At 43.9% G+C, this 27808-nt stretch overlaps 2 protein-coding genes across 4 annotated transcripts in view; one reads left to right on the top strand and one right to left on the bottom strand.

Annotated features, from left to right (window-relative positions):
* Nucleotides 1–27808, bottom strand: part of DOCK2 (dedicator of cytokinesis 2) — a 436838-nt gene that overhangs the window by 176015 nt on the left and 233015 nt on the right. The window lies entirely within an intron of this gene.
* The window catches only part of INSYN2B (inhibitory synaptic factor family member 2B), a 117042-nt gene that overhangs the window by 73644 nt on the left and 15590 nt on the right, over nucleotides 1–27808 (top strand). Inside the window, 2 exon segments of the mRNA NM_001193931.2 lie at nucleotides 22213–24482; nucleotides 25590–25664. Coding sequence (NP_001180860.2) covers nucleotides 23137–24482; nucleotides 25590–25664 — 1421 coding nt within the window. The 5' untranslated portion in view covers nucleotides 22213–23136.

Raw genomic sequence — 27808 nt, 5'->3', positions numbered from 1 at the left:
CCTAACAAAATAAAATAAATTTTAAAAATCTAGAAATCTCAGTTTGCTCCGATGTTAGAAGTGGGGATAACAGTATCAAGCCCAAAAGATGGTGGTTTTAATTGAGAAGAATGCTCATTTGCTGGCTAATGCTTACTGAATGCTGGTCGTGTGCAAGCACTGTCTTGTGAGCCTTTGAAATAATCATTAGTCAGTACTATGATCATACTCATTTTACATATGAGGAAACTGAGGCTCTCTTAGCGGGCAGCAAAGCTTGCATTTGATGTCAGAAAGAAGTTTCTGACTATCCAGGGCCCTAGGCACAATGCCTGGCATGTAGTAATCATTCATTGAGGATTTACTGAACGAATGAATGTAAAGAAGGTCGAACTCAGGACTGTTGGTAATTCTTAGTGTCAGAAAAATGTCTTCACATTCATTTATAATTAGTACCCCATCTACTTCCAACCAGTCAACACCTGCTGAGATGTTAAACCTTGTGTAAGAGAAAATGTTTATGGGTAAAGAGGAATAGAAGCTTTCTGAATGAAGGCAGCAGACATTTTAGATACAGTCAGGTTAAGAGAGTTGCTTTTAGGAAATTAGCTTGACTGTGAGTGAATGTTTAGACATCCTCTTGTCAGAAAGTAAAAGCTTCCTGGCTGCTACATTTGCCCCAAAGTGTTCTCACTTTGTTTAAGTCCAAAAGGGACAGAGGACCAATCGCGGTCGCGGTGAGCCCTGCTCACCTGGGTGGTTTGCATTTCCTGGGTGCAAATGCTGCCATTTAGTGACCGCTCCTGGGGGTGCTCTATGATAGCACACAGTTGGATGGTTTGTCCAGTCTCTGCCCATCCCTCTCTATTTCAGTTCAATTCTGGGCATCATTCAAGCCCGTATACAGGACTTGATGAGCTAGTGACATTACCCTCCGAGAGGTGGGGGCATTAAATTACTTTGCCACAGACTGTCCTCTCCCAACATACTCTGCCAGGCAACCTCGAGCTATTTATACTGAGGACCCAATTTTAAACCACTTCTTGCAGAAAGAAAAAGCAAGAGGTTGCCAAGGGGCAACTAGCTTTCAGATGTATTTAGTTTGCCCCCAGATGATTTGAAAAGCTTAATTCAGTCTCCAACATTTAAAAGTTGGGATATCTAACACCGAGTTCTGGCTTCTCCTGAAGAAAACACTGGCTCTAACAGTACTGCTCCTGGGTTTCATTCACCAACTGAGGCTGCAGTTGACAGCAGGGGACCCCTTTGTGGCATGTTTCTCTCTGCCTAGCTTGCTCTCAGCTGGCTTCACCCATTTGTGTCACCCTGAAGCCATGCGAGTTTGTAGCCCTTCCTAAACCCACTGTAGAAAATACATGCCAGCACCTCGTATCTACTGAGCACTCTGCACGGCCTCCCTGAATTCTGACCACAGCCCCATGAGAGTGTCGTGACGACTATCTTCATTTTCAAATGAGTGACTGAGGCTCAGGGAGGTTCAGTTGCTTACCCAAGGTCACACAGCGAGGGAGTGGCAGAGCTGGGAATCAAACCTGGGTCTCTCGGGTTCCAGAGCCGGTTTCTTCCCTCACACTGAGCTGCTTCAGCTGTGCAGCAACTGTGAAGGTGCCATAGTCTTCTGGGCAGGCACTCCCACACAGAAACGTGTTCTTATTAGGAGTGACTTGGGGATTAACAAACCCACAAATTAGCTCCATACAGTGTCACTGATGGAAATTCCGACGTAGCTAATACAGTTAATGCTCGCTGAGCTGAGGCCAACCTCGGTATCTGTCAGACTTATCGTCCGTTTAAATGATGGGAAGCCTTCTTAAAGGACTGAGGGGCCCTCACTAGGGGGAGAGGCTGGTTGAAAGCTCTCCATGTGAATGAGAGAGAATGAGCTGATGGTGCTGCTGAGGTTGCCGGCACTCTAAAGGCTCATGCTGTCTGCCAACCCCTTCCCACCTCACTCCCTCAGGCCCTCCCCTGCCTGTCTGCACCCTTCCCCACCACCCCCATTAAAGGGAAGCTGCCCAGAAGTGAGACCTTGGAGATGTGTTTGAACACACCGGTAGAAATTCCATAGACAGGTAGGTGATTTAGAGAGAACAAGTTGCTCTTTAAAAAATACAACACAGCTCAGCTACTCAGCAAGCCCAGTGTTGCAAGAAAAAGGAAGGGACAACTAGCATTAAGATTGAGAGGGGAAAGCCCTCCTTGAAACCAAGCAGTACTGCCTCTTGGGAACCAAATCATCAGGCTTCTTGCCAAAGACTAGGTCAGTAAGCCACTTTCACCCGAGAAAGTACAAAGGATCCAGGCAGCCCCAGAAACCATCTTACCTTCTCCTCCCCTAAACTTTTTTTTTTTTTTTTTTTTTTGAGCCAAAGTCTTGCTCTATTGCCCAGGCTGGAGTCAGTGGAACGATCTCAGCTCACTGCAACCTCTGCTTCCCAGGCTCAAGCAATTCTCATGCCTCAGCCTCCCAAGTAACTGGGATTACAGGCACTCGCCACCACGCCCAGCTAATTTTTGTATTTTTTTGTAGAGGCGGAGCTTTGCCATGTTGGCCAGGGTGGTCTCGAATTCCTGACCTCAGGTGATTCAACTCCCTCGGCCTCCCAAAGTGCTGGGATTACAGGTGTGAGCCACTGTGCCCAGCCTCTCCTCCCCTAAAACCCACTGGAGGTTTCCACTGCTCTTAGGGTTAAGTCCAAACTCCCTGCTACGGCGACGGAGCTCTCACCCACCTTTCTCCAAACTCACTTCTTTTCTCTCCCTGCCCTGAGTAAGTTCGACCCTCTAGGAACTCTGAACTTCTATCAGTTCCACAAAAGAGCCTTGCTCCCTCTTATCTCCATACTTGGAGGCCTTTGTACCTACTGTGTCCTGAAGTGACTTCCTTTCTCCCATCTCCCTACTTGTGCCCACCCGAACGCCCCCCACCCCCCAGCCCCCGCTGCCTCCTACTCTCTTCCAAGCTCACATTAGACAACCCTGCCCTTGAGGAGGCTCCCTTAGCCACTACCTCTCACACTCATACCACCACAGAAACATATCAGGGATGCATGCTGCTCCGAGGGACTCCTGCGGCACCCCGACTTCCTCTTGGTGGGTATTTACCACCCTGCTCTTAACTTTTTCCTTCTTCTCTTTTTTTTTTTTTTTGCTGTTGTTTTTTAGAGATGGGGGTCTCACTGTGTTGCTCAGGCTAGAGTGCAGTGGCAGTGGCTATTAATAGGCACGATCATAGCTCACTGTAGCCTCAAATTCCTGGGTTGAAAAGATCCTCCCGCCTCAGCTTCCCCAGTAACTGAGACTACAGACATGCATCATGACCACCTTACATTGAAATTCACCCCCCACCCCATTTTTTTTTTTTTTTTTTTTGAGATGGAGTCTTGCCTTGTCGCCAGGCTGGAGTACAGTGGCATGATCTCAGCTCACTGCAACCTCCACCTCCTGCCTCAGCCTCCTGAGTAGCTGGGACTACAGGCATGTGCCACCACACCCAGCTAATTTTTGTATTTTTAGTAGAGACGGGGTTTCACCATGTTGGCCAAGATGGCCTCAATCTCTTGACCTCATGATCTGTCCGCCTTGGCCTCCCAAAGTGTTGGGATTACACGCGTTAGTCACCGCGCCCGGCCTCACCCCTTTCTTTTATGTCTCCCTCACTACTCTGTGGGCTCTCGGAGAATGTCTGAGCTCACTGCCGTGTCCCTAGTACCCAACCCATTTTCTGCGGATTAAGGGTGCTCAGAAGGATTTGAGGACAAAATACGCAGTCAGGAATGGGGCTTCCCTCTCTGTGGAACGCTCAGCATCATGCCAGGAACCCAGCTTCCCAAATGGCCCCAGGGAGCCTCAGCGGGGTTCAGTCTACAGAGCAGCTGACACTCAGTATTTCTCACTTTTCTCAACCCAGGTCAAGGCTGTCCCTTCCAGAAACCACTCTACTTGACCTTAATAGCCTGTGGCCTCTTGCTATAGAATCACATAGTGGCTAAGAGCATGACCCCTGGAGCCCAAGGCCCTGCTGGACCATTCACTCCTGTGGTGGCTGGGCAAAGTCACTAAACTTCTTTGTGCCTCAGCTTCCTAAAATGGGGCTCACTGGGAACATGAGGATCTGTGAAATAGCACTCACAGCCTTAAAAAGATGGCCTCGTCCACAGTAACCACCAACTGATGCTGGTTATGATTGTGCCTCTTTGCTCCTGTGACAGCTTTTCTCGGCAGTTCATCAGCTCTTTTGTAGGGGAGTTAAACAGGACTAGACTACCCGGTTATTCCCCTCCTGGACTTTCCTTGATCTTTTCAGTGTTTTTGTGGTATTTCTAATAGATGGCATTAACCCTACAGATCAAGATGCAGCCTCATTTGTGTTTTTGGTCTCTGTGGTTTCCTTGGCACACAGAGATGGAGAAACAAACCGTTTGACTGATTGGACCTCTGGGTGATCTCTTACTTCTGACGGCCAATGCCTGATATGGTGTGGTGTACACCACTCATGCTCCAAACTTGAGGGTAGGAGAGGGCATTGTGATCCCAGAGCCATGTGTTCTTGCAAGGTGGCCACTATGCAGAGGAAAGGGTGCCTTCTTCTCCAACAGATGCAAGCAAACATGGTGGTCACATCATAGCACATGGCTGAGGGTCCAGAAAACCCCTCCATATGGCTCTGGGAAAGCCTATTAGAAGCCATCATTCTAGGTGTCTCAAAATGTTGCCTTCTAAGTCAAATAGACTCAAATCAAATTAATTTCCTTCCTCTACATCTTTCCATCTCACACTACAATTCTAACTAATCTAATATCCAGTGTTTTTGAGTTGATCCAGTTCTCATCATCTTTACTATTACCACCTTGCCATCATCATGTGTCACCTGGACTACTGTCACAGCCTCCCCACTGGTTCATCCTGCTTCCACTTTTGCCCCGTCCAGTCCGTTTTCTCAGAACCAGAAAAATTACTTAAAAATGCAAATGTGTCAATATCTCTCTCATACACACATGCACACACACACACACACACACACACACACACACACACCCCTTTCTTAAACCTCTTGAAGTCAGTCTGTTTTCAAAAATCAACCAAAAGACTTAATGTAGCCTTCAGGACCAATATCATCACTCCTGCCTAACGCTTCAAGACCAACTATGGCCTGTTCTCTGGATTCTATCCAAGCTGGCCTTTCTGTAGCTGTTACAAAGGCCAAATAACTTTCTTGCACCACAGCCAGTGTGCACAATGTTCTTTTGCCTGGAACACCCTCTTCTCATGCCCATCCCATCACCTCGATCACGCCCACCGTACCCCCTAAATGCAAACATCCCTTCCTCAGAAGGCACTTCGCATACCCACAGTGTAAATTATGACTCATTATTCTCCCACCAGCCTCCATTTTTTGGTCACAACATTTAGCACATTTTATAAATCCATATTTACTTGGATGTTTGTTCATTTAATATCAACCTCTCCTACCCATAACTATGTTCCAAAATAGACAAGACCTTGGCTGTTTGGTACACCAGTTGTATCTCAAGGTGAAGACAGTGCTAGATATATGGCGAACTCCTAATCAATGATTTCCTGGGTTTCATCACTTTACTTAAAGTCAATTCCAGGCAGGCTGTATCTGTATCTTGGTAATAGGAGGAAATATTTTTCAGTTTTTTCAACACCAAGAGCCTCTTTGCTGCTCTCCCTCTCTGCACTGACTTGGTGTATTGAAAGATAGTGGGTAACAATTCTACACATTAAGTCATAATTAGCTTATTTTATCATTTTGTTCATCCAAAGCGTGTAATACTGCTAATCAAAGCTTCTAATTAGTAGTAGTGCATAAAGGAGACAATACTTTTGATATAATTTCAGCCCAAAGGGGAGAGACTCGACATTTAGGTTTGTTTTGTAAATGTACAGCTTGCCTAAGCTTTAAGATGTTGAAATTACTCCAGAAGATCTGTCTGGCCTACAAAGTCCTTCATGCCATGCCTCCTGCCAGTTTTTTCCTGACATTTGCCACTATCCCGCCCAGTCACAATAATTAAGTTTATGTGGAAGGAACAACTTCCATTTTACTGTCTAGACTCAAGGCACACCTTTGAACCTGCTTCTTCCTTCTTTCAATGACTTGAACTCCTAGTCATTTTAGAAAGCCTGGCTCAGATGTCCCCTCCACCAGGGGACAACAGGTTAGGGTTGTCTAAAGTCCCAACAGGTTAGGGCCTGGGATGGTGGATTTCTACAATACCTGACCTTGCTTAAAGCTTGCTTCTTACCGTGCTGCCTATTACCTGCCCATCTCCTCCTTTAGATCTGAGAGCTTGGAGGTGTTCCTGATGCCCAGTACAATGTTTGGCACATAGTGGGTGCTTAGTAGAAGGAAGGGAAGAAAGGCTAAATGGAGAGAGGGAAGGAGGAAAGAAAGAAAAGACAGCTTGTGGTTTCTAGTGTTGGAGATCCTGAAGTGAATACAATGGACAGTTTGTGAGACTCTCATGATCTTAGTGGAAGGAAATGACATAACTGAAAATCAATATCAATTAATATATGATTAGGGCAGATGCCTGATAGCATTAATTAGGGCTGTAAGCATCTGTTTAATTTTTTTCTGGAAAATCTGAGAGTAAAGAAAGAATAAAAACTTATGGAGTCAACAAAAGGCACAACACTATGAACACATCGGGGAAATCCATTTGTTATGCAGTCTTTGTATGCCAACAAGAAACGGAAAGGAACATTGAAAGTCTCACTGTGGATGGCAATCCATCTCCCAACAAAACATGGTATGTAGAGAGGTCTATTTCCAGGACACTAACATCGAACAAAAGCAATCCAAAGCCAGGGCCTTCCTAGTCCTGCTCCAAACCTGAGTGCCCAAGCAGCTCTGAACAGAGAATGACAAACATTTATATTCTCCATTATTGATCTTTTGGCCCTTCTATCCTCAAGTCCATTTGAGGTGAGGAAGACTGAGAGGCCAAGTCTCATTTTTGACCTGCAATCATCGATGCTGGTGCTGACTTGCCATCCTATTTATAGGTAGGTGGTAGGCAGGCTCTCCCTCCAGGGTCTCATTGAACTTGATTCTTAGGGATAAAGAATGTGAATTGGCTGCACTTTACAGAGAGTGAGAGAAGTTTCAAGGCAGGAAGTCAGGCACTCTGAGGATCTAAGACTCTTGCTCTTCCTAATGAGCCACACCGTCTGGGTATGCTGAAGGCAAAAGAAGGCTGTGGTTCAATTCAGTTTAGTTCACTTCAGCAGCCACCTTGTCATCATCCTCCTCTTGGCTAACATTTTTTGAGCTCTTACTAGAAGCCTGGCACCATGTCTAATCTCTCTTTTAACCCACAAATCGGTCATTTGAGAAAGGTCCCTTTTACTTGCCATCTTGCACTTTATGTATGAGGAAGCCAAAGCTCAGAGAGCAAACGCCATTCACCAGCCAGGTTTGAAACCCGACCTGTTCTGCTTCACAGACTGAGTTCTTAACTTCTGAGTGCTACTGTTGAATCCACCATTCTACCACCTTTTGCTTCTTCCCTTTAGTCTCTGTGGTTGCTCATTTCCATCTGGTTCTCTGACTTGCTGCTTTACACAAGGGCAGCAAACTACAGTCCATGGGCCAAATCTTGCCTGCTACCTGTTTGGGTAAATTCAGTTTCACTGGAATATCACTATGGTTGGTCATTTACATACTGCCCATGTGTGCTTTCAGGCTACAATGGTAGAGTTGAGTACTTGAAACAGAGACCACATGGCCTACAAAGCTGCAAATATTTACTGTCTAACCCTTGATTGAAAGAGTTTTTTGACCCCGATATAGTAGATAAGATAGACACTATGTAAAGAGCTTTTAACTGTCATTAATAACTTTTAACTGTCATTCTTTCATTGAACTCATACTGCAATCTGGCGTGTGTTGTTGTTGTTGTTTTGTGTGTGTGTGTGTAGAGGATACTCCTATCAATCCCATGTTACAGATAAGAAAACTGAGGCTCAAAGAGTTGAAACATCCTGACCAAGGACACAGAGCTAGTAAATGAGAGAGCTGGATTTTAAACCCAGACAGCCTGGCTCTGGAGCCCATGCTCCTAACCATACAGTACACCTGGCTGCTGCAGGCCCAACTCTGTGCAGGCACCAATCAATCAATCACATGGTGCTGAGCAATATACGGCCCTTCCCAAGCACAGCCCCCATGAGAAAGGAGACCATGGCAGCCAGTTGATGGGCAGAGGAGAGCTGGGGTAGGGCTGTGGGAACCCCAGGCCCCAGGGACACCTACTTGTTCATGCAGCCCCAGTCAGCCCCAGAATCTCAGAACGTACGGATGAAAGCTGGGACACACAAAGGAAGAACAACACACAAGAAGGTTGGGGGCAGGTGACACAGTCACTTCTGACAGGGGACTCTCTCCCCAAATCCACCGACAATTGCTTAGCCAAATTATTTCCTAACACTCTTCATCTTAAAGAATCATTTTAAAAAGTGATTTGATTGCTCTGCCTAGCCTGCTCCTTTATTTCTAGGGGAGCAGCTTTGTAGGAAATGGGTTTTATTAGAGTTGTTCATCCGCGTTCAAGGGAGGAAAGCTCAGCTCTCCTTTTGAGAGTCCACTCCTCTATTACACAGACCTGGAGAAAATTAAAGTATCCTGGGATGAAGGAGTCATCTCTTTGCTCTCTAAAAGTGCAGTGAGAGCTTCTCCATGTGGCCCTGATGATGACCTTCTAGACAAATGCTTGCATAGACAGGGAGCTCACCCCGTCACAAGGCAGAGTTGCATTATTTGAGTATGAGGAAACTTCTGCCTTTAGCTGAAACTCAGTTTGCATCCTCAAGGCTCTCAACCATGGGGCTATGGTTCTGTCTCTGGAAATATCACGGGACGACCCGACTTCCCACTTGATACAGTAGTGAAATCTTTAAAGGGACCATCATGTCTTCCCGTTTGCTCTTCTCTTGCTTAAAGAGCTCACATTCCTTGCCAAGTGTGGTGGCTCACGCTTGTAATCCCAGCACTTTGGGAGGAAGAGGCAGGCGGATCATGAGGTTAGGAGATCGAGACCATCCTGGTCAATATGGTGAAATCCTGCCTCTACTAAAAAAAAAAAAAAAAACCCAAAAATAATTAGCTGGGTGTGGTGGCAGGTGCCTGTAATCCCAGCTCTTTGGGAGGCTGAGGCATGAGAATCGCTTGAACCCAGGAGGCAGAAGTTGCAGTGAGCCAAGATCGCACCACCGCACTCCAGCCTGGTGACAGAACAAGACTCTGTCTCAAAAAAAAAAAAAAAAAAAAAAAAGCTCACATTTCTTCAACCATTTTTATTGTGATACTTTCCAAATCTCATAAGGATTCTCTTTCTCATAGAGAAAGCCTAAAATTTTAGATGTGTAAATAAATTCATAATAAATATTCTTAGGATAAGTTTCTCTTAGAGTTCAAGGCTACAAAAAAGGTTGTTACTCATGATGAAATGTCTCAGCACTAAGCACTAAGTAATGACAAAAATATGTTTTACTATGATTCCCTTTCTGCCTTGGTTTACTAGGAAGCTCAGTCAAAGTTGATGCTCAGTTTTTCTCCTCTTTATTAACTTCATCTTTTACCTCTCATCTTCGGTCATCTACTAATTGCTTTTAGCTTTGTGGCATCTGCATTTTATTATAAACATGCATCCTCTTGTACATTATCAATCGGCTCCCACGCCCACTGTAAGCAGCGGGTAGGGGCTATATCATAAATACTCCTGCTTCACAGATGAGAGTTTGAGGGGCAACTAGTGGGTGATAGAAATCTTTGCTGGTTCTCACACTTTGATAATAATAATGATGATACTGCCTACAGTAATAATGCTAGTAATCATAATAGGAACCAATGCTTATTAAGTAGTTCCGGCCTGACAGGCACTTTTCTGAAAGCTTTATGAGTGTGTCACCTTGTTTAAATCTTACAGCCAGCTTCTTACGTAATATTATTAGCTACAGCTTCTTAAGTAATATTATTAGCCACATATTACAGATGAGAAAATCAAAGCTCAGAGAGGTTAAGTAATTTACCCTCCGACAGAGATACAGAAAATGGCAGAGCCAGCATTGAAACCTAAGCCGTCTGTTTTCAGAATGCAAGCTCTTGTCCACCATGCCACACTACTTAAATTATCAGACTACCCCCAGCCACTCCACATGGGATTTAAAGGGTCCTGGTCTTCAGATAAACTCTGAACCCATAAGATTCTGGATCTCATCCAGAACGGGGAATGTTGATGTGAGCTTTAAGAAGTTGCTCACTGCTGACTCCCTCCCCGCACCCCTAGCAGCAATGGTTTCCGGCTCTCTCACCATCTGCCTGCATGCTCTGGGTGTTCCTTCCAATCCCTGTGCCCCAGTGCAGTCAATCAGGCTCAGACATTGGGCTGGGAAACAGAGAGGCTGTCCTAGTCCTTGGCCCAGAAAGGATCATGGAGGGTGGCCAAGGCCAGGCTTGAGATCATATCATTCGCATAAAGGTCCCTGTTCAGGCAAGACAAGGGTAGTGGTAATCAGGGGACAACTTCAGGCCAGAAAATAGGGAAGAAGGAAGGAAGGTTGGAAGCCAAGAGGTCTGCTGGCTGATTCTTACTATATCTATTATGTGCCAGGCACTGCGTTAATGTGAGCCAAATGCTCCTTTCATTTTCAAATGAGGAAACTGAGATCCCAGATATGAGATGACTTGTCCTAGGTCATTCAGCAAGTTTAGGTGTAAGTGTATGAATAACTCTTTGTAAGAGAAAGGCTTTGCCAAGTCCTGATAAGTATTTCATTCCAGGAGATGGAATGTCATCCTGCTCTTGGGGGCTTTGGTTACAGTAGGTAACATGGAGGGAAGGTGGAATCCCCAGTGGCTGGAGTCAGGGTGAAAGTATGGGGCATTGCGGGAGCTTGGGGAGTGTGATCCTACCCCCAAAAGGAGAGGATGCATGAATGCTGGCTGCTTTTCTCTAGGGGCAGGGGAGAAGACTCAGGTGAGTATAGGTGGCTAGGAGTGAGACCACCCCTTGTCCCTGGATCTCCAGGAAAGGTCTCCACTCAGCTCGGTACCTTTCCTTGTCTCCTATCCTGGACAGTGAGAAGTGGGGTTGAGGCTGGGTGGTTCTCTCTACCCATATGCTCTTCCCTTTGCAAGAAAAAAGAGAGGGAAGGAGGAGGGAGAGAAAGGAAGGAAGGAAAGGAGAAAGAAGGAAGGGGGACATTTAAATATGAGCTTTTATACTTTTGGATTTGACCAGCATCCATGAGAAACAGGACATCCCTTGTCATTAGGCAAACATCGCGAGCCCATAAGTGAGAGGCGATTAAAGGTGTGCTACACGGCCTGTGATTTGCATGGGAGGTAGATGGGGCTTCACAGCTTGCACAGGCAGAGAGCTAAGTCCCAGAATGCAACATCAATTCCAGCAATGGTCTGAGATTCCTGCACGAGAGGAGGAAATGAATGACAAAAAGCCACAGCGATGTTCTTGGCCCCTTAAGAAATGGCAGACCTCACAGGGAACCACAACACCAAAACCAGCAGACAGGGACATTTGGCAGCATTTTCTCCTTGAGTTTCATTTTTATTACTTCTGCCTTTTAATGTTATTTGAGATTTGCCACAACCCCCGCATGGACTCTGAAATCCTGGGATTTTGTCCCGTTTCTGTGTAACTTGGGGCCCAATGCATAATGGTAATCATGGTAAAGATAAGAACAATGGAAGCTACCATTTACTGAGCACCTACTGTGTGCTGCACATGCTGCTGGGCACACCATTTACTCATCTCAGAAATGAAGAGTGGGCTCTTTAATGGCACTGGAGTCATGCGCTTTTGCAAGCTGCTTGCTGCCACCGAGCTCTCCGTTCATCTGTGATTAGATCAGACCATAAACTTCCCCCCTTCTCTTCCCCTTGTGAAAATTCTGCAGTGTAGGCAGGGATCCAGAAGTGGGAAAACCTTCATTGCAGTTGCCTGCCAATGCTTTGCTGTACCAGGGTGGATGGCGCACTGCAGAGTCCAGGGCCCGACAGTTGTCCTCGGTGGGTGTGCAGTGTGTATCTATGTCAGGAGAAGGGGGTACTTCCAAGCCATGCTGTGGGCCAATCCTGCCAGCCCCCACCCAAGGCACCTCTTAGAGGCACCCAGCTTCCTCCAGCCTCCATTAGAAGCTCCCTGATCTAATGAAATTTCTGCTGTCCTTTTGGTCTGGCCAGACCACATTCATCTTGGGCAAATCTCGCCCCTCTCTACCAGTTCCCTCATCTGCAAAATGGGAGTGATAATGCCTAGTCTTGGCAAAACTTGTTGTGAGGTGGAAATGAGCTAGTAAATCTAAAACTGCTTTGAAAACTTTGGCAGTGCTATTGACAAATAAGGGGTCACTGGAGTCTGTCTTGTTTTTAGTACCACGACTAGTATTTTAATCAGCCAAATGTGTGTGACTGGTCTATACTGGAGCATAGGTCCCTTCAGAATGGACAGACTTTTCCAATTGTATTCATAATTGCTTTAGACAATCCATAGGAAGAGACTGTCAAGTGTAAACAGAGTTTCCAAGTACCACAAAACCACAGAAAGTGATGCTGAGATGGAAAAGGACTTTCCTGCCTTCTTCCACTCCAACTGGATCCCTCTCCCATGTGGAAAATGCTGACACCTCAACATTGAAAAAGAACTTAGAAGTGGCCTGTGCCAACTCTGTACCCTATGAGTCAATCTGTTTACAGCAATGCAAATCACTGCCTGTCTGGCTTCCTATTGTTTTTTTCTGGATGGAGCTGATGGAGAAGAGGGGTGAGACATGACCACTCACCTCTGCTCTCCCACTTCCATCTGACCCACAGAGTTATTCCTCTGACAATAAATCCAAAAGATTCTAGATTCTTCTATCTGTCTGAGCAGGCAGCTCCCCCAGTGTTTGACCCCAGGAAAAATAAGTCAAATTATTTAAAGTCAAAAAGTGGTATAACCTAAAAAAAAAAAAAAAAAAAAAAAAGGTAAGAAAATGTCCCCAGTGATGTAGTGAAAAAGAAATGTATTGAGAAATATCAGAAAAATCTCTGGAAAGAAATCAAAATGCTGAGAAATATAGAGATAATATTAAGCCAATGCTCTTTCATCTATGAGAAGCTGGATGAATTGGCCAGCAGTTGCATCTGGTGGTAGTAAAGGTTTTCCCCTGGAGAAAGCAAGCTGGAGGTGACCTTTCAGATTCAGCGGGCAGCAGCCAATGCTTCTGGCTAGAGGGATGCATGCACCACAGAATTATCCCTGCAGGGCAGGTGCCCTGAGGCTCACAGGAGAGGAAATTCAGGAGATGCTGATTCCTCACCCTGAATGAGCCAAAGGAATGAATCACTGACCCTAAAACATTTATAAAGATGCAAGAGAGAAGGAGAAGGCAAGAGAAGGAGCCAGAGAGGAACAAAAGAAATGGAGAAGGAAGAGGAAGGGTAGGGTGTGGAAAGAGGAGGGCAAGTAAGGTGGTGAGACAAAGAATAGGGAGGAGAGGGGAGAAATGAAATGGGGAGCCATGCCGGAGAACAGAAGGGAAGAGGGGGAAAAGAAGGGGGGAAGACAGAGGGAAATACAATAAAAGGAGAAAGGAGAGAGGAAATCTGCAGGATAATCCGGCTAGATTTGTAACCTTTCATGTCTTAGGCTGGTCATGCTTGTTATGTTCACTCTACTGTCCTCTGTGCTGTCTTGCATACCTGAAACATTTTATTATTTTTTTTAAAAAAGGAAGAGAAGGCAGAAGAAAGGATAAAAATGAAGAGGAGGTAGAGGTAGATGGTAGTCGTATCTCCCTGGGTGACAAATGCAATTAGAGGACTAGAGTGGTAGAAAAAAATAGCATTAGTGGCTTGCCCATCCATTGGAGAGGACCCTGGGATCAGAAAGCCTGTCTTCTCCACTAGGTCTGGTTCCAAATGAGGCACCTGAGCTGGAATGGGGCCATGGCCCTCAACCTTTCTCCCTGGCATACTGGAGAACAGGAGACCCTGCATTGACGTCAGTTCCACTTCTGCCTTCAACTCAGTGTGTCACTCGTGCAGTTCCACCAATGGTCCCCCAGCTCCTGCTCCATGCTAGAAGCTGTGCTGGGGTATGGGATGCACACCAGTGACTTTGTTCTTCTTGAAGCATTTGCAGGCAGAAGACAGCTGCTCAGAGTCTCAGTTTCCCCATCTCTAGAATGAGGGGGGTTGTCTTTGGTTTTTAGGTTTGCTTTGAGTCCCAGGATTGAATCCCCCACATTTTCTAGAACAACTCCACTTTTATTCTGTTTTAGATATTGGAATTGTGCTTAAGTTTGGATTTGGAAAGCTGAGTTTACTGCTAAAGGAATTTTGAAAATCATTAAATAAGATTCTCCCCAAGGTCTAAAGTTTTAAACTTCTCTGTTCTATTTCTAAGGTTGTATGATTCCTTGATTCCTTGAAGCCTCTAACTATAAGAATTTACTCTTTATTCATTCATTCAACAAATACTAAAGTTCTTCAATAAATGGGGGCAGAGACAGAGAATAAACAAATAAGCTAATAGGACAGGGTTTTGCTGCATAGAGGGACATGGAAGGGGAGAGGGGATCAGGGAGTGTCTCCTGGAGGTGACAGCCTTGGAAGGATCTGGGGAAAGAGGAGTCCTAACAAAAGAATAGCAGATTTCAAATCCAGATGATGAGAATGAATCTAGCATGTTCAGGGTCACAGACCAGGTCACAGAAAAGGGGGAAAGTGGCATGAGATGAGATGGGACCAGGAAGGTAGGCAGGGGCCAGATGACATAGGGTTGTGGCCTCTGTTCAAGGTTGTGGCCCTGAAAGTTATGGAACTAGTTTGGCTTTTAATTTAAATGTAGTGGGACACCTTTGCAGGGTTTCAAAGAGGGGCCTGATGTGATCTCATTAAATATTATCAAGATTACTCTGGCTGCCGTGTGGAGGACAGATGGCAAAGAGGACAAGAGAGGGGGACACTTGCAGTGATACAGGTGAGAGATGACGGAGACCTGGGTATGAATACCAGAATTTGTGCAAAAAGGTCAAACATGGTATATAGGAAAGTGAGAACAAGATTTCATGATCAGTACGTATCCAACATCTTTCAGGGTCCCAAATATATAAGTCTGGATTTTAACCTCACTTTTTGGTGCCTAATTCTTTCCTCAAGTTCACCCATGCTTAGTAATCCCAGGTGCTAAAAAGAAAGTCAATTCCCTTTGTTTCTTTGACCACTTACAACAAAATGTAGATTTAGGCAGACCCCCAAAATATACCCTTTTCCTTATTGAGAAAGCTGCCGGAAAGGGGTATATTTTTGGAATAGATAATTTGGAAAATTATCTTTCCAAATTTCAAATTGGAAAGATAAATGAAGACTTGGACCACAAGCATTAACCCTTTGATTTCAGATGAGTATGGAGTAACCCTTACCAACAGATTTGACCGAGCAATTAACTGAATACAAATGGAAGGAAAGCAAACTTTGAACCACAAGGCCCAGAGGTGAATGATCAATAGTAAATGGCTCCTTAAAGACTCACCACTGTGCTTAGGACTTTGGAGGATAGAAAAAGAGTGGAAGACATATCCCTATACCTTAGAAATGCACCCTGCAGCTGAGGAAACTGGACTAACACATAAAGTAGTTAGATGTCTGGCCAGCTAAAGGGAGGGAAAGTCGGGGTCTCCACCAGAGCCCTGAGGCTGGTAGCAGGAAAACAGGGTTCCAGTCTACCTCTGTGACTTAGGACAAATCATTGAATCCTTCTGGATTGAATTCCTCTTCTTTAAAACAGGGATAATGCTTCCCAGCCTCCCTAGTGGGGATTACATGGGATTTGAAAATGCTTTGTAAGTTGTAAAGTGTGGTATAAATAGTAAAGGTTATTATTACTAAGTTCAGAGAAGGGAGATGGCAATGTGTCAGCAAACAAAGCCTCCTCTGAAAAACAACCTAATCAAGAGCCTCCTGCTCAAAAACCACCAATGACTTCCCAGTGCTTAAAGCGGAGGTTGTCGAACTATGGCTCCCAGGTCAAATCCATTCAGTTGCATATTTTATAAATGAAGTTTTATTGGAACACAACCAGAGCCATTTGTTTACATATTGTCTATGACTTATTTCTTGCCACAATGGCAGAGCTGAATGGTTGCAACAGAAACTGCGTGGTCAGCAAAGATGGAAATATTTACTATCTGGCCCTTTAAAGAAAAAACTTGCTGACTCCTGGCATGAAGGACAGTCTGAACCCCAGTTAACATGTAAAGCACCCTCATAAGTAAGGTAGAATTTGGATGCATGAAATGAATCAAATGCCTTCCTCTAAGTCCTCCCCTACCCTGTACAACATTGTGTAGCAATTCTCAGGAACAGATTCCATATGAGGTTGGCATTGCAAGGTCCTTTCTTAGAGCTACAATAGGGGTCAGGTCTTATTCCTCCTTGGAATCTCCACAGTATTTATTACAGTGCCCACCTCACAGCAGAATCTCAATAAAGTCCAACCAAATTAAATCTGTCATAAAGAGAGAAAGCATAGTAGACTAGAGAACAGACATGAGACCTACTGATAATAAACCTTTGAAAGAAAAAAAAAATGTTGGAAGTGAATTAATTCCTTCACTCTTAGTTATGCAAATATTTATTCTATGCGACTATCCAACTATTCCATGTCATAGAAGCTAAGGCAAATTAGATAATACAGGATTATATTCATTTGTTTTACAAGAATTTATGTAAGACCGACCCTCTCTATGTCAAGCAGAGGATAAGGACTCGGAGTAGACCATCACCACCTGTCTCTCAAGGAGCTTATAGTCTAGTTGAAGAGGCTAGAAGTCAGCAGATCATCACAATATAGAGAGACAAGCACAATGCTAAAGTACACAAAGTACAGAGACGGCAGGGAGATAGGACTCCTTGTACATTCCTCGTAGAAGGGAATGCCATCTTTGTACATTCCTTCCCATGAATGCACCTACAGTTTACTATCCCAAGGGAAAGAGGAGGGCCCAAGACCAATTCACAAGTATCTCATGGTTACCAGCTGGGTTCTATCTGAAGAGTGAACACTGACTATCCTGACCATTTAATATAACTATTTCATTTAATTCTCACAATCAGTCTAGGTGGTTTTACAAAGATCAATTCACTTGTTCCAGGTCAATAGTCAGAAAGTGGAAGAGTCTCATCTAGGTAGATAATAAGCGAAATCCTATGTACTTAACCCCTCACTGTATGGCCTAAATACACTGAGAAAAGAGGACTGGGCAGGAATTCCAGTGAAAGCCCACAGTGGGCAACCGACAGAGATATTGTCCAATGTTTCTGTATCTAGTGAATGGACACTGATTCCATGAGGACCATTTGATGTGGGCTAAAGGCATAGATGCAACATAAACCGTTGGTTCATGTTCACTAAAGTCAATAATCAAGGGAGGACAGAATAAAGTGTTGCAAAGATCAACAATAGCTCCAGCCGTGGGGCAGCTGTGACCACCTCTAGGGAACGATTCTGGATCCTAGCCAGGATATTAATTTAGCCCTAACCTCCAATGCCTAGGAAAATGTGAATTAATGGACAACTGGGAGCCCATAAAACTTAAAGGCCTCCAGAGGGTGATTTTAGCCAGGTGTATTCCCCAAGATGTGTCTGTACAAGGGTCATGGTGGACATCAAGGGCAGAAGAGTTGGGACACAAAATATTTTTGTCAACAGAAAATTTTGTATTTCCTAAACTTCCTAGGTTCTGTCTAAAACACGAGAGTTTCCACATTTGCTTGGCTATTCAAATTTTCATTTTCAACTTTTCAGCCTTTATTTGTATCAAACATTGTGTAAAACCAATATATGAAAAAAGTCCACTCATATAAATTCCCTATCGAGAATAATGAGATACAATTTCTTTTGTACTGTACTGGCAATGACAAAAACAATTATCATAAATTGACCAAGCACAGTAACAAAGAGGTTCTGGTGAAAGGTCTTCTCACGCAGTAATGGCAGCGTTGCACATTAGAACTTTATAGAAGGATGAGTGGTAACATGGTAGTATCAACAAAATGTAAAATGCACAGCTACTTTAACCCAGTAATTCTTCTTCAGGCATTTATTCCAAGGAGATAATTAGACAAGTGCTCCAAGATTTACATACAAAAAATGTTATTTATAGACTTTTAAATAATACCAAAAATTTATAAACAACCTAAATGTCCACAAAAATACTATTTAAATAGATAATTGTATAACTAGACAAATTCATGTTAGCCTACTTAAAAGGACAGTGTGACCTGTATGCCATAATGTGTAACTTTCTCCAGGTTGTTCAGTGAACAAAAGGCTTTCTGTCCATAAGCTTCTCTGTGTATGCAATTTCTGTGCAAGCATTGCACAGGGAGATGGCTAGAATGAATGTCACCAAATTGTTGGTGTATTGTGACTCTTTCTGGGTGGTAAGATTTCAGGTGATTTTTTTCTTCCTTTTGTTGTTTATTTGTATTATTTGAATTTTTACAATGAACAAATAATATGTTTATAAGCAGAAAACCAACTGCTTTTAAAGATTAAAAGAAAACATCTAAAGGATACATAAACTTCCTGAAGAAAAGGCAGGGCTAACACCAGAATAATGACTGACTTTCAGAATGAAAATGTGGAGGGAGTTTGAAACCTGCTTGCTAGCCTTGCACAAAAATATTAATCTTTCCAGTCCTGAAGAAGGCAAGAAGGCCCAACGGTGAGAAGTCTATTCTTCAGGGTCAGTCTGCGGGTCCAAATGACAGCTCCATCACTTATCAGTGTGAACAACTTGGTACAAATATGTTCATCTTCTGTGCCTCAGTTTCCTCATTTATAAAATGGGGAACTGATCGCACCTGCCTCTAAGAGTGTCATAGGATTAAGGAAGAGAGTAAATGAAACATACCAATCACAATGCCTGGCACATAATCAACGCACTAGGCATTAGCTCTTATGAAAACCAGCCTCAGACAATCGTAGCCTGTGTGAGTTATCACTCCCAGAATGAAGTGCTAATAAACAGTTAAGAAGGCAAAAAATAATTAGTCAAGGAACCCACAAAAGTACACATATAAATATCTAGGCTCTGCAGTACAAAGATGACGAGTATGAACTGTGTGTTTTCAAGCATGTGATCATCTCACAAACTTCAACTGCGTACTCTGCAAAATGGGGATAATATACAGAAGGTCATTTTGAGGATTAAATGCCAGGTGCGCATTTAACAGTGAGTTTTTAATACATATTTGCTATTATTAATGAAAATAACTATTATGGACTAGGGAATTGGGTACTGAGCTCCCCATCATCACAGGCATCCAGGCAGGCTTAATTATTATTTGAGGAGGAAGATGCAAAAAGGATTTAGTCATGGACTGAGGAAAGTGTCTACTGGATTCTCCCAGACCTAAAAGTCCTATACAAAGTCATTGAAACATAGGACCAATTTTAAAAGTTCCGTTGTTTGGAATTTTTGTGTAAAGCAACTTGGGATCAGTAGGTTCATCTCCTCAGAGAGGTAGGTGACAATGCCACTCTTAGAAGCCAACCCTGCTCTTCAAACAGGCAAGGCAAATGAGGAACAACCTGCTCATGAAACTCTGCTCGTTCTGTCCCACGATGGCTCTACCTGCTCTGGAAAAGCTACAGATAGTGGTTCATCCACCACTGGGGCTCACAGAGCTCCATGAGCTTTGCTGAAAGTTATCGTCCCTCTCCCTAGATACAGCATATCCACACACATTCTGGCATTCACAGCAAGAAGCCCTGGCTGCAGGTGATTGCAATACTGATAACAGCAATGGTAGAAAACACACACCAATTGCCTAATGTGTGCCAGGCTCTGGGCTGAGAGTTTTGCATACATTGTCTCACTGACTTCACATCAGACTCATGAGTCCGTGTCTACACTATGTCATGCCCACTTTACAGACGAAAAACACACCAAGTCCTTCAGCCAGTAAGGGGCAGGGTTTGAATCAGGTTCTAAGGTACACTCAGAATGTTAGCAGTAGTTAGTAGAAAAGGTTGATGACAAGTTGACAACTCATTAGCATTTTAGATGAATCCAAATATCTTCCAGGATGTGCCACACACTCTCCCAGCACTGCTGGGTTAGTTGGACCCTCTCAAGGCATCTAGGATCAGGAAAAGCCAAAGTTCCTATGAACATTATCTAGCAATTCTTGGGGAAAGCAGAAGTCTGATAGACAAAGTTTAGGCTGCACTCACAATGAGCACCCCAAATGGTGTGATGGAAAATGTTAGTAATAGTCTCCGTTTATGGAGCCAAGGTTTTTATCTGTATGATAAGGCTGGCTGGCAATATGGTTTGGCTGTGTCCCCACCCAAATCTCTAATTGTAGCTACCATAATTCCCACGTGTAGTAGGAGGGACCTGGTGGGAGGTAATTGAATCATGAGGGTGGGTCTTTCTCATGATAGTGAATAAGTCTCACAAGATATGATGGTTTTATAAAGGGGAGTTTCCCTGCACATGCCCTCTCTCTTGCCTGCCACCACCATGTAAGACATGACTTTGCTCCTCCTTTGCCTTCCACCATGATTGCGAGGCCTCCCCAGCCATGTGGAACTGGGAGTCCATTAAACCTCTTCTTCTTTATAAATTACCCAGTCTCGGGTATGTCTTTATTAGTAGCATGGGACCAGACCAATACAGCTGGGTTCTAAGACAGACTACTTTCTCAGAGCCAGCCAAATACTTGTGGGCTATTTTATTACTTTTATTTTCTTTTAAAATCCCTTGGTCAATCCGGACAGGCTTAGAACTCTCCTCATTTCAGTGCCATTGTAATCCCTCTGACTTGCAGCAAATCCTCTGGTTTGCTTTGCCATGGCAAGGCCAGGGGACAGTTCCTTGCATCTCTCCAGATCTGCAAGGGTCTTTTACCCTTGTTCTTAGCAACTGTCAACATATCATGCAGATCCCAAAAGGGCAGAGTCATAACTTCATGATTAAGAATGTGGACTTTGGAATGACAGACATCTAGGTTCAAATTCTAGCTCCTCTACTGAGTACTTACCCTCTCTAAGCTGCAATTTCCCCATAAGTCTAAGGGGGATAATGGCACCTCATGGATTTTTTGTAAGGATTAAATGAGATAATGCAATATTGGAAAGGGAGTAGGATATGTTTAGGCAAGTTACTTAACCTTTCTGGGCCTCAGTTTATTCAACTGTAAATGGGGACAAAAATATTATCTACCCTTATAGAGTCATTTGTGATTAACGAATGAGTTATGGCTTGGAAAGTGCTTAGAACAGCATCTGTCACATTAGTTAGTACTGAGTAAATATAAGTTGTTTTAATTAATGCAAGTAAAGTCCTCAGCATGGTAAAAGTAGGTATTCAATAAATGGTGGCTATTATTATTATGAGGTAGCTGTTCCTCAGAGAAGTTCATGCACATTTATCTCCTGGAAAGCAATAAGAAATGAAGACATCAGGGGAGAATTTTGTTCTTAAATAAATGTTGCAGTCATAGCAGAACAAGTCCACAGATCCCGTTTCCCTAGCAGGATACTCTAGGACCTTCACTCCTCTTCATGCCCAGGCTCTCTTTTACCTCAGAAGGACCTGCCCTTCATCCAACCATCCACTTTTTCAACAAATTCTCCTTAAGCACCTATAGTGAGCCAGAAAGAGGGCTGGGAATGCTTAAGCAGTGAATGAGATGGTTCCAGTCTTTGCCCTCCTGGAGCCTACAGGGTAGTGGAGGAGATGCACACTAAATAAATACATACACAAATGCTTATTGAATAACAGCTACAATTTGTATTGTGAAAAATGTGACGAGGATGTACAATGGGTCTTGATGTGGTCTTGGCACTGGGTGTGTGAGTAAGGGGGAGTCATTGTAAAGGCTCCCTGAGAAATTGCTGGGACTCCCAACTGATGAATAGGAGTTGTCTGGGTGATGTGCGGAAGTGTAGAGAGAAAAGGGTCCAGGCAGACAGGCATTTTGTTCCAAGGCCCTGCACCCACAAAGTGCCTGGCTCACAAAGAGAACCGAGAGAAAGGTCACATGGTTAACTTACTCCTAGACCCTCCACTCAAAATACTCAGCTAGGAAATTAGAATTGGAAGAGAAATCCAGGTCCACAGAAACTGCGTTCTCAGTGGCAACTATTGTCTCTTTCCTTTCAGGTGCTCCTCGCCTGCTTGCAGATCTCAGACCCCAGCTGGTCTCAGACCTCAGCCCCTGAGGCCAAGCAAACATACATCATCCTGGAGGCTGCAGACATAGCTCACCGTTCCCACATGTGAACTTCAGCCAAGACACCACAACAGGGACTCTGCCCACTGAATCCCCTATGATTCCTCAATCCTGTCCTGGTCATACCCCACTGGGTTTTGTGAGGCTATTTAGGAAGATAAGTTTCCCTTACTGAAGAAAAGAGAGACAACATGAAAGAAAACAATGGCCCCAAAGGAGGAATTTGTGATTGACATAAATGGGAGTGTTCCCTTGGGCTCATCATGTATCATCAAAGTAGCAAACCCCCAGGTCATTTATTTCTCCACCTATTTATCTGCTATGAAAAGAAGATGCGTTTAAGTTTCCTGCAGTTTCACACTGGACATTAATGCTCTGGGGGCGGGGGGAGAAAAAGCCGTATGTTCTAGATGTAGCAGGTTTCTTTTGGAATTCACTCACTGGGAGTCTGGCACTACCCCCTAAATGGTACTTTTGTTGTCTTTTTGTTCAAGACAACCAGCTTCTTCCAAGATCAGAACTGGATGCCAGCCTCCCTTGATAAACAGCCTACCAGCTCTCTTGGTAGATCAGATGTTTAATAGTTAGCCTAACTCATTTGTTTTTTCAAGGAGCAATTATACTACAATGAATTAATATTTTAACTGCAGGGAAAGCATTACAGCTAGTTCCTACGTAGACTCTAGAGGTTGGGAATGGCCAACAGGATTTCCCATACTAAGAGGAGAGGACAACTCCATCCTGGCCAGCAGTTCTCTATGTTTGAAATACCATCATTAGATACTGCTCCAAAGACCTAAGGGGAGATGTGCCTAGGAGAAGTGTATGGTCCTGATCCTTCCCACTGAGGCTCAATGGCCCAGCAAAATATGAAAGTGAGACCTGTGCTTCTAAAGCGTAACAGTCTAGAATCAGTAGAGTTTGTGAAACAACCTCACCACCGCAGGAGCAAATCCCAGCAGGTGAGATTCAAGGAAGATGGGACCACTAAGAATCCAGCTGGCCTAGCTGAGGTTGATGTCCGAACTCCAGAAGACCTGGCTGTGATGGGGAAAACTCAAGCAACCAGGCACCATCATCCCCCCACCTACTCGCTCTCCTTCCCCAGGTCCCAGAAGGCAGGGGGCTTTCGCAACGTTGCGATCCAAACTTCCCCCAGTCTCAGGAAGCATTTCCCAGTTTTCAAAAGGAAGAAACTCACAGCCAGCAAGTCCCTGGTGGAAATGCCAACAGCATCCCAAAGTGCCATCCAGGTCAACGGCAACCTCTCTGAACAGGACATTGTGTCTTCTGACCTTGCCTACTTAAGGTTGGCTCAGCATCTTGAGGATGGGCCTCGAAGGGTCAAGGTGTCCCACACATTCCTCCCGAGGGTCCCCAAGGTGCAAAGCAATGGTCCTGTTAGCATATGCTTGGAAGCAGGAACTTGGAGGTCCTTAGAGAAAGCCACAGCTGCCATTCAGGTTCCAGATGATATTTATCACAGTCCTTCCTGGGAAGCTAGAGAGTCTGCTCTCAGCCCAGACAGGCCAGCTGAAGTAAGTAACTCCATACACCCTTTGGGTGACACATGTCCAGGTGATGGGAGAAGGATGACTCTACCAGATTCAGAAAAATCCACCTCCTGCTTAAATGCCACCAGTGTTGCCAGCCACACACCAGGCACAGAGAAACTTAAACCTGAATTGCTTTTGCCCAAAGACAACTCGGATGACAAAGACTTTGGCCCACTGTCATCTCAGTCAAAGGAAACGTGTGTTCCTTCACCTCTACGGACTCACAGTTCCCCCTCATCAGGCTCCCACAGGCAGACAGCCTACCCAGGAAGAGCCTCAGACTGTCCTTCATCAAGTAACAATCACCAGAATCTGGTGTCACTCAAAATTAACAGTGCATCGAAATCTGCCCCTGGGTGTCAGGGGCAGACGGCAAACAACCCCACTGAGTCAGACACCCTGGAGTTTCCAAATTGTCCAGGAAGTGATCACCTCCCATCCTCTCTTCCAAAGAGTGAGACCAAACTTCAGAGCAACAGGGAGATTAGTGACATTAATCAAATTCACCTGGCACGGGGTGAACTCTGCGACCTCCAAGGCCGACTGCAATCCGTGGAAGAATCTCTGCACTCGAACCAAGAGAAAATTAAAGTCCTTTTGAATGTAATTCAAGACTTGGAGAAAGCTCGAGCTCTCACTGAAGGGTAAGGAGATTTTTTTTCATATTAAAAATGACTGGGTGAAGTCATTTGCTAACACAGGGGCAGAGACAGCTTTGGTTTCTTTTAGTAAAAATGTCTCCAAAATGTTTGAAGTACTGTTGTTTCTCCAAATCATAACCACAGACCTCCCTTTTCTCTAATGGAATTTCATTTAGTTCTAGGCTTTGGTGGATTTTTGTGGATTTCTACTGCTGTTTGTTTTCGTTTTCAGGTGTTAACAGAATGGGAAAAGGCAGCAATGAAGCAGTAGGATCAAAAATGATTTTTATGAAGATGAGGGTTCCGTTGATATATGATGGGGGAAAACGATAGCAGGAAGGCACTTCCCCATCCCCCTCCTCTTAGCAAGTTACTACATTTGTACAGTATTTCCGTTCTTCGTGTCATTGTGACAAAGGACTTGAGGTGGCCACTCAGCTTACTATTGACCTTCCCCTGTACTGACTACTTTTATGACTTGGGCTGGTCCATCAATGACCAACTAATTGGAACTGAAATGAGATCACAGTTCATTTTGCACAATTCATTTTCTGCCAAGAGAAAAAAGTCACAAAATGCTGTCCTGGATGACTCAGCACCAGTATAGGAGGAAAATGCAGTTATTTGTTTAGATGTGAAATGCTCGTCCTTCCAGAAAGTGCTCTCTAAAGACAGAGAAGAAGCAATGGTTAAAGCTCATCAAAAAGGGTAGGAGAGAGAAGTCATTAACTGGCGTTTGCTGTATGAATCAGAATCAGCACTGCCATATAGGAGAGAAACACTGTGATATGCAGAGTGAAACGTACTGAACTAAGAGGTCAGGAGTTTTAATAACCTCCCTTCCATTCACCTGCAGAATCCCTCATCTCACAGGATTGTTGTCAGCATGAAAAAACTCTCAGCTTGGGAAGTCTTTAAACATGTATGAAGCCTTCTAGAAATGTGAGCTCCTATTGTCATGACTTTCTTGTTTCCTTATTTGTAATGGCCATGCAACTTAAGAGCACCATGAATGCTGTGCTATAGGGACTAAGGGACCAGTAGGTTGAATGTTTGTGGCCCATGTGACTTTTGCCCATAGATTTATCCAGCAAATGCTCTGTCTTGCAGGCGCAACTTTTATCGAACTGGCCAAGATCTCAACAATTGCAGTACCTGCCAGAACACGGCGTGCATCATATACAGGTACCTGGCCACAAGCGAGGTCTGCTCTGTAGACTATAAAGCCATAGGGTTCACTGAACACTCTAGCAAACTTTTACATGCAGAAAGTCAAGAGAGGCAAAAACAGGAGGCCTCTGAATATCTGAGACCAAAAAAACCAAGGTATTTAACTATGAAATGTTAACATCTGGTTCCAAGGCAGGGATTGCTTTGTTTCCTTACAGCAAAGTCTATGAGCATACCCTTTTGATGTAATCATCCCTACACTCATCAAACACTAAGTGCAGGCATCATGGTAAGCTTGGCACACACATTTGCATCTCATTCCACCCTCAGGGAAGTTAAGGCATTCGGTCTCGCTCACATAGAGCATTTTCTGAGAGCAGAAAGGGCCAAACTCAGGACTCACATCCAGATTTCTCAAATCTCAAACCTGTGATTTTAATTATTCCACCACACTGCCTCTTCCTAAACAGCAGCTATGCCATGCCAAGCACTTACTTGGCACAGTGGAGAACCATGATAAGAACTTTATGTTCATTTCTAAGTATGTCATTTCCTTCTAGCACAGAGTAAATTTGCTGCAGTAGATTTTTGTAAGTGACAAAATGGAAACATGATATACAGTGTAAACTTAGAGTCAAAGATCTGTGTTTTAATCCCCAAGTCTGACATCAGCTAACTTAACCTGTTACTTTCCTTATCTGCATAGGGAACGATTATCCCTATTCAGAGTTGCCATGAAGACCAGATGAAATCATATATGTGAATGTCTTTTGCAACTGCAAACCTCTGTACAAATCCAAGGGCTTATACCTGTTTTTACTGGAAAGATCAATGCCCCCTTAGCTGGAAGACCACTTTCCATGGCATAGTAGAAAAGTGGTCAAAAGCAGGACTTTCCGTTGACGATATCTAATTTTGTTGACCAAAGTGAACAGTTTTGCTTTCTCTATTACATTTCTCTTTTTGTTGAAAACTGGCAGCTCAGGGCCCGAGCAGACTGGAGCCTAATTGGGTTGCCTATGTCTTCTTTTAAAACTTCTCATTCTCTCCGGCAGAATCCTGAGATTTCATTGAGTAAGAGACCTTGTGCCTGGAAGGCAGGAGGTGCTTGCACTTACTTACACAGGGCCTTGAGCATCTTTTCATGGAACCCATCAGCTCCTTATAAAGAGGAGCCACCTGTTTTTAATCAAATAACAGAAGATGCAGGACTGCTCACAGATAAATGCCTTTCACCTCAATGTGACGTCTTCCTTTAAAAAAGAGGGTCCTGGAAGAGCCCTGCAGCATTGGAAAGCCTAAGTAGAAGTTTCATCAATTGCTCTCTTTTTCCTGCTTCTTTTTTTATATCTCTCAATTTGAACAAATTTTCTAATCATTAGGAGGACAAAAATTATTAAATGTCTAGACAGTTAGAGAGGATAAAACTATTCATCATAAACAAGAAGAATCAATTTGAACTAACCTCCATTTAAATTTTGGATAGTTTCTCTTCTCTTCCGGAGCCAGATAATGTATTTTCTACTACCTTAAAATGATTTTTTATGTGGCCTATATGAGTAAAAAGGGCAAGATTTCCAAGTCTACTATGAGTTTCATGACCTGGCCTTGGGCAAATCATTTTCCCCATCTGAAAAATGAGGGTCTTTAATTAAACGGTCCCAAGAGTCCCTTTTAGTTCTGACATTCTGATATTCTAAGCCGAATTAAAAGTGACAATATTTGGCTAAACTATGACCTTCCAACGCGTCTGAGAATGTTTGCATTTTTCTAGCACTTACTTCAAACATCTCCAGCAAACATTCTAAATTAAGTTACACCCCTGGATGGGTTAGCAAACCTTCATGCACACCTTCCTTTCCAGAAGAAAAGCAATTGTATGCATATATCCCTCATTACCATTCAAAGCCAGACTGTTCTCCCAGACAGAATCTATATCCTTGTATCTAAGCCATTGTAGGGAATGGGCAATTAATTTGATGAAAGCAAAGAGATCTGAACAACAGCCCCATCGTTGCAACAGTGGGAAGATGAGAGTTGTCATTTTTTTTTAGAAAACATTCAAATGACTTCAAACTTGCATTGTGTTCTGGAAAGTCAGATCTTAGAAACGAATGAATAAGTGATGTGAAATACTCATCCCCAGGCCTTGTTAAGCC

Source organism: Macaca mulatta, chromosome 6 (assembly GCF_049350105.2).
Source record: "Macaca mulatta isolate MMU2019108-1 chromosome 6, T2T-MMU8v2.0, whole genome shotgun sequence".
NCBI classification, from domain to species: domain Eukaryota; kingdom Metazoa; phylum Chordata; class Mammalia; order Primates; family Cercopithecidae; genus Macaca; species Macaca mulatta.
Note: the sequence above shows the minus strand (reverse complement) of the source record. Positions and strands in the feature narration are given on the sequence as shown.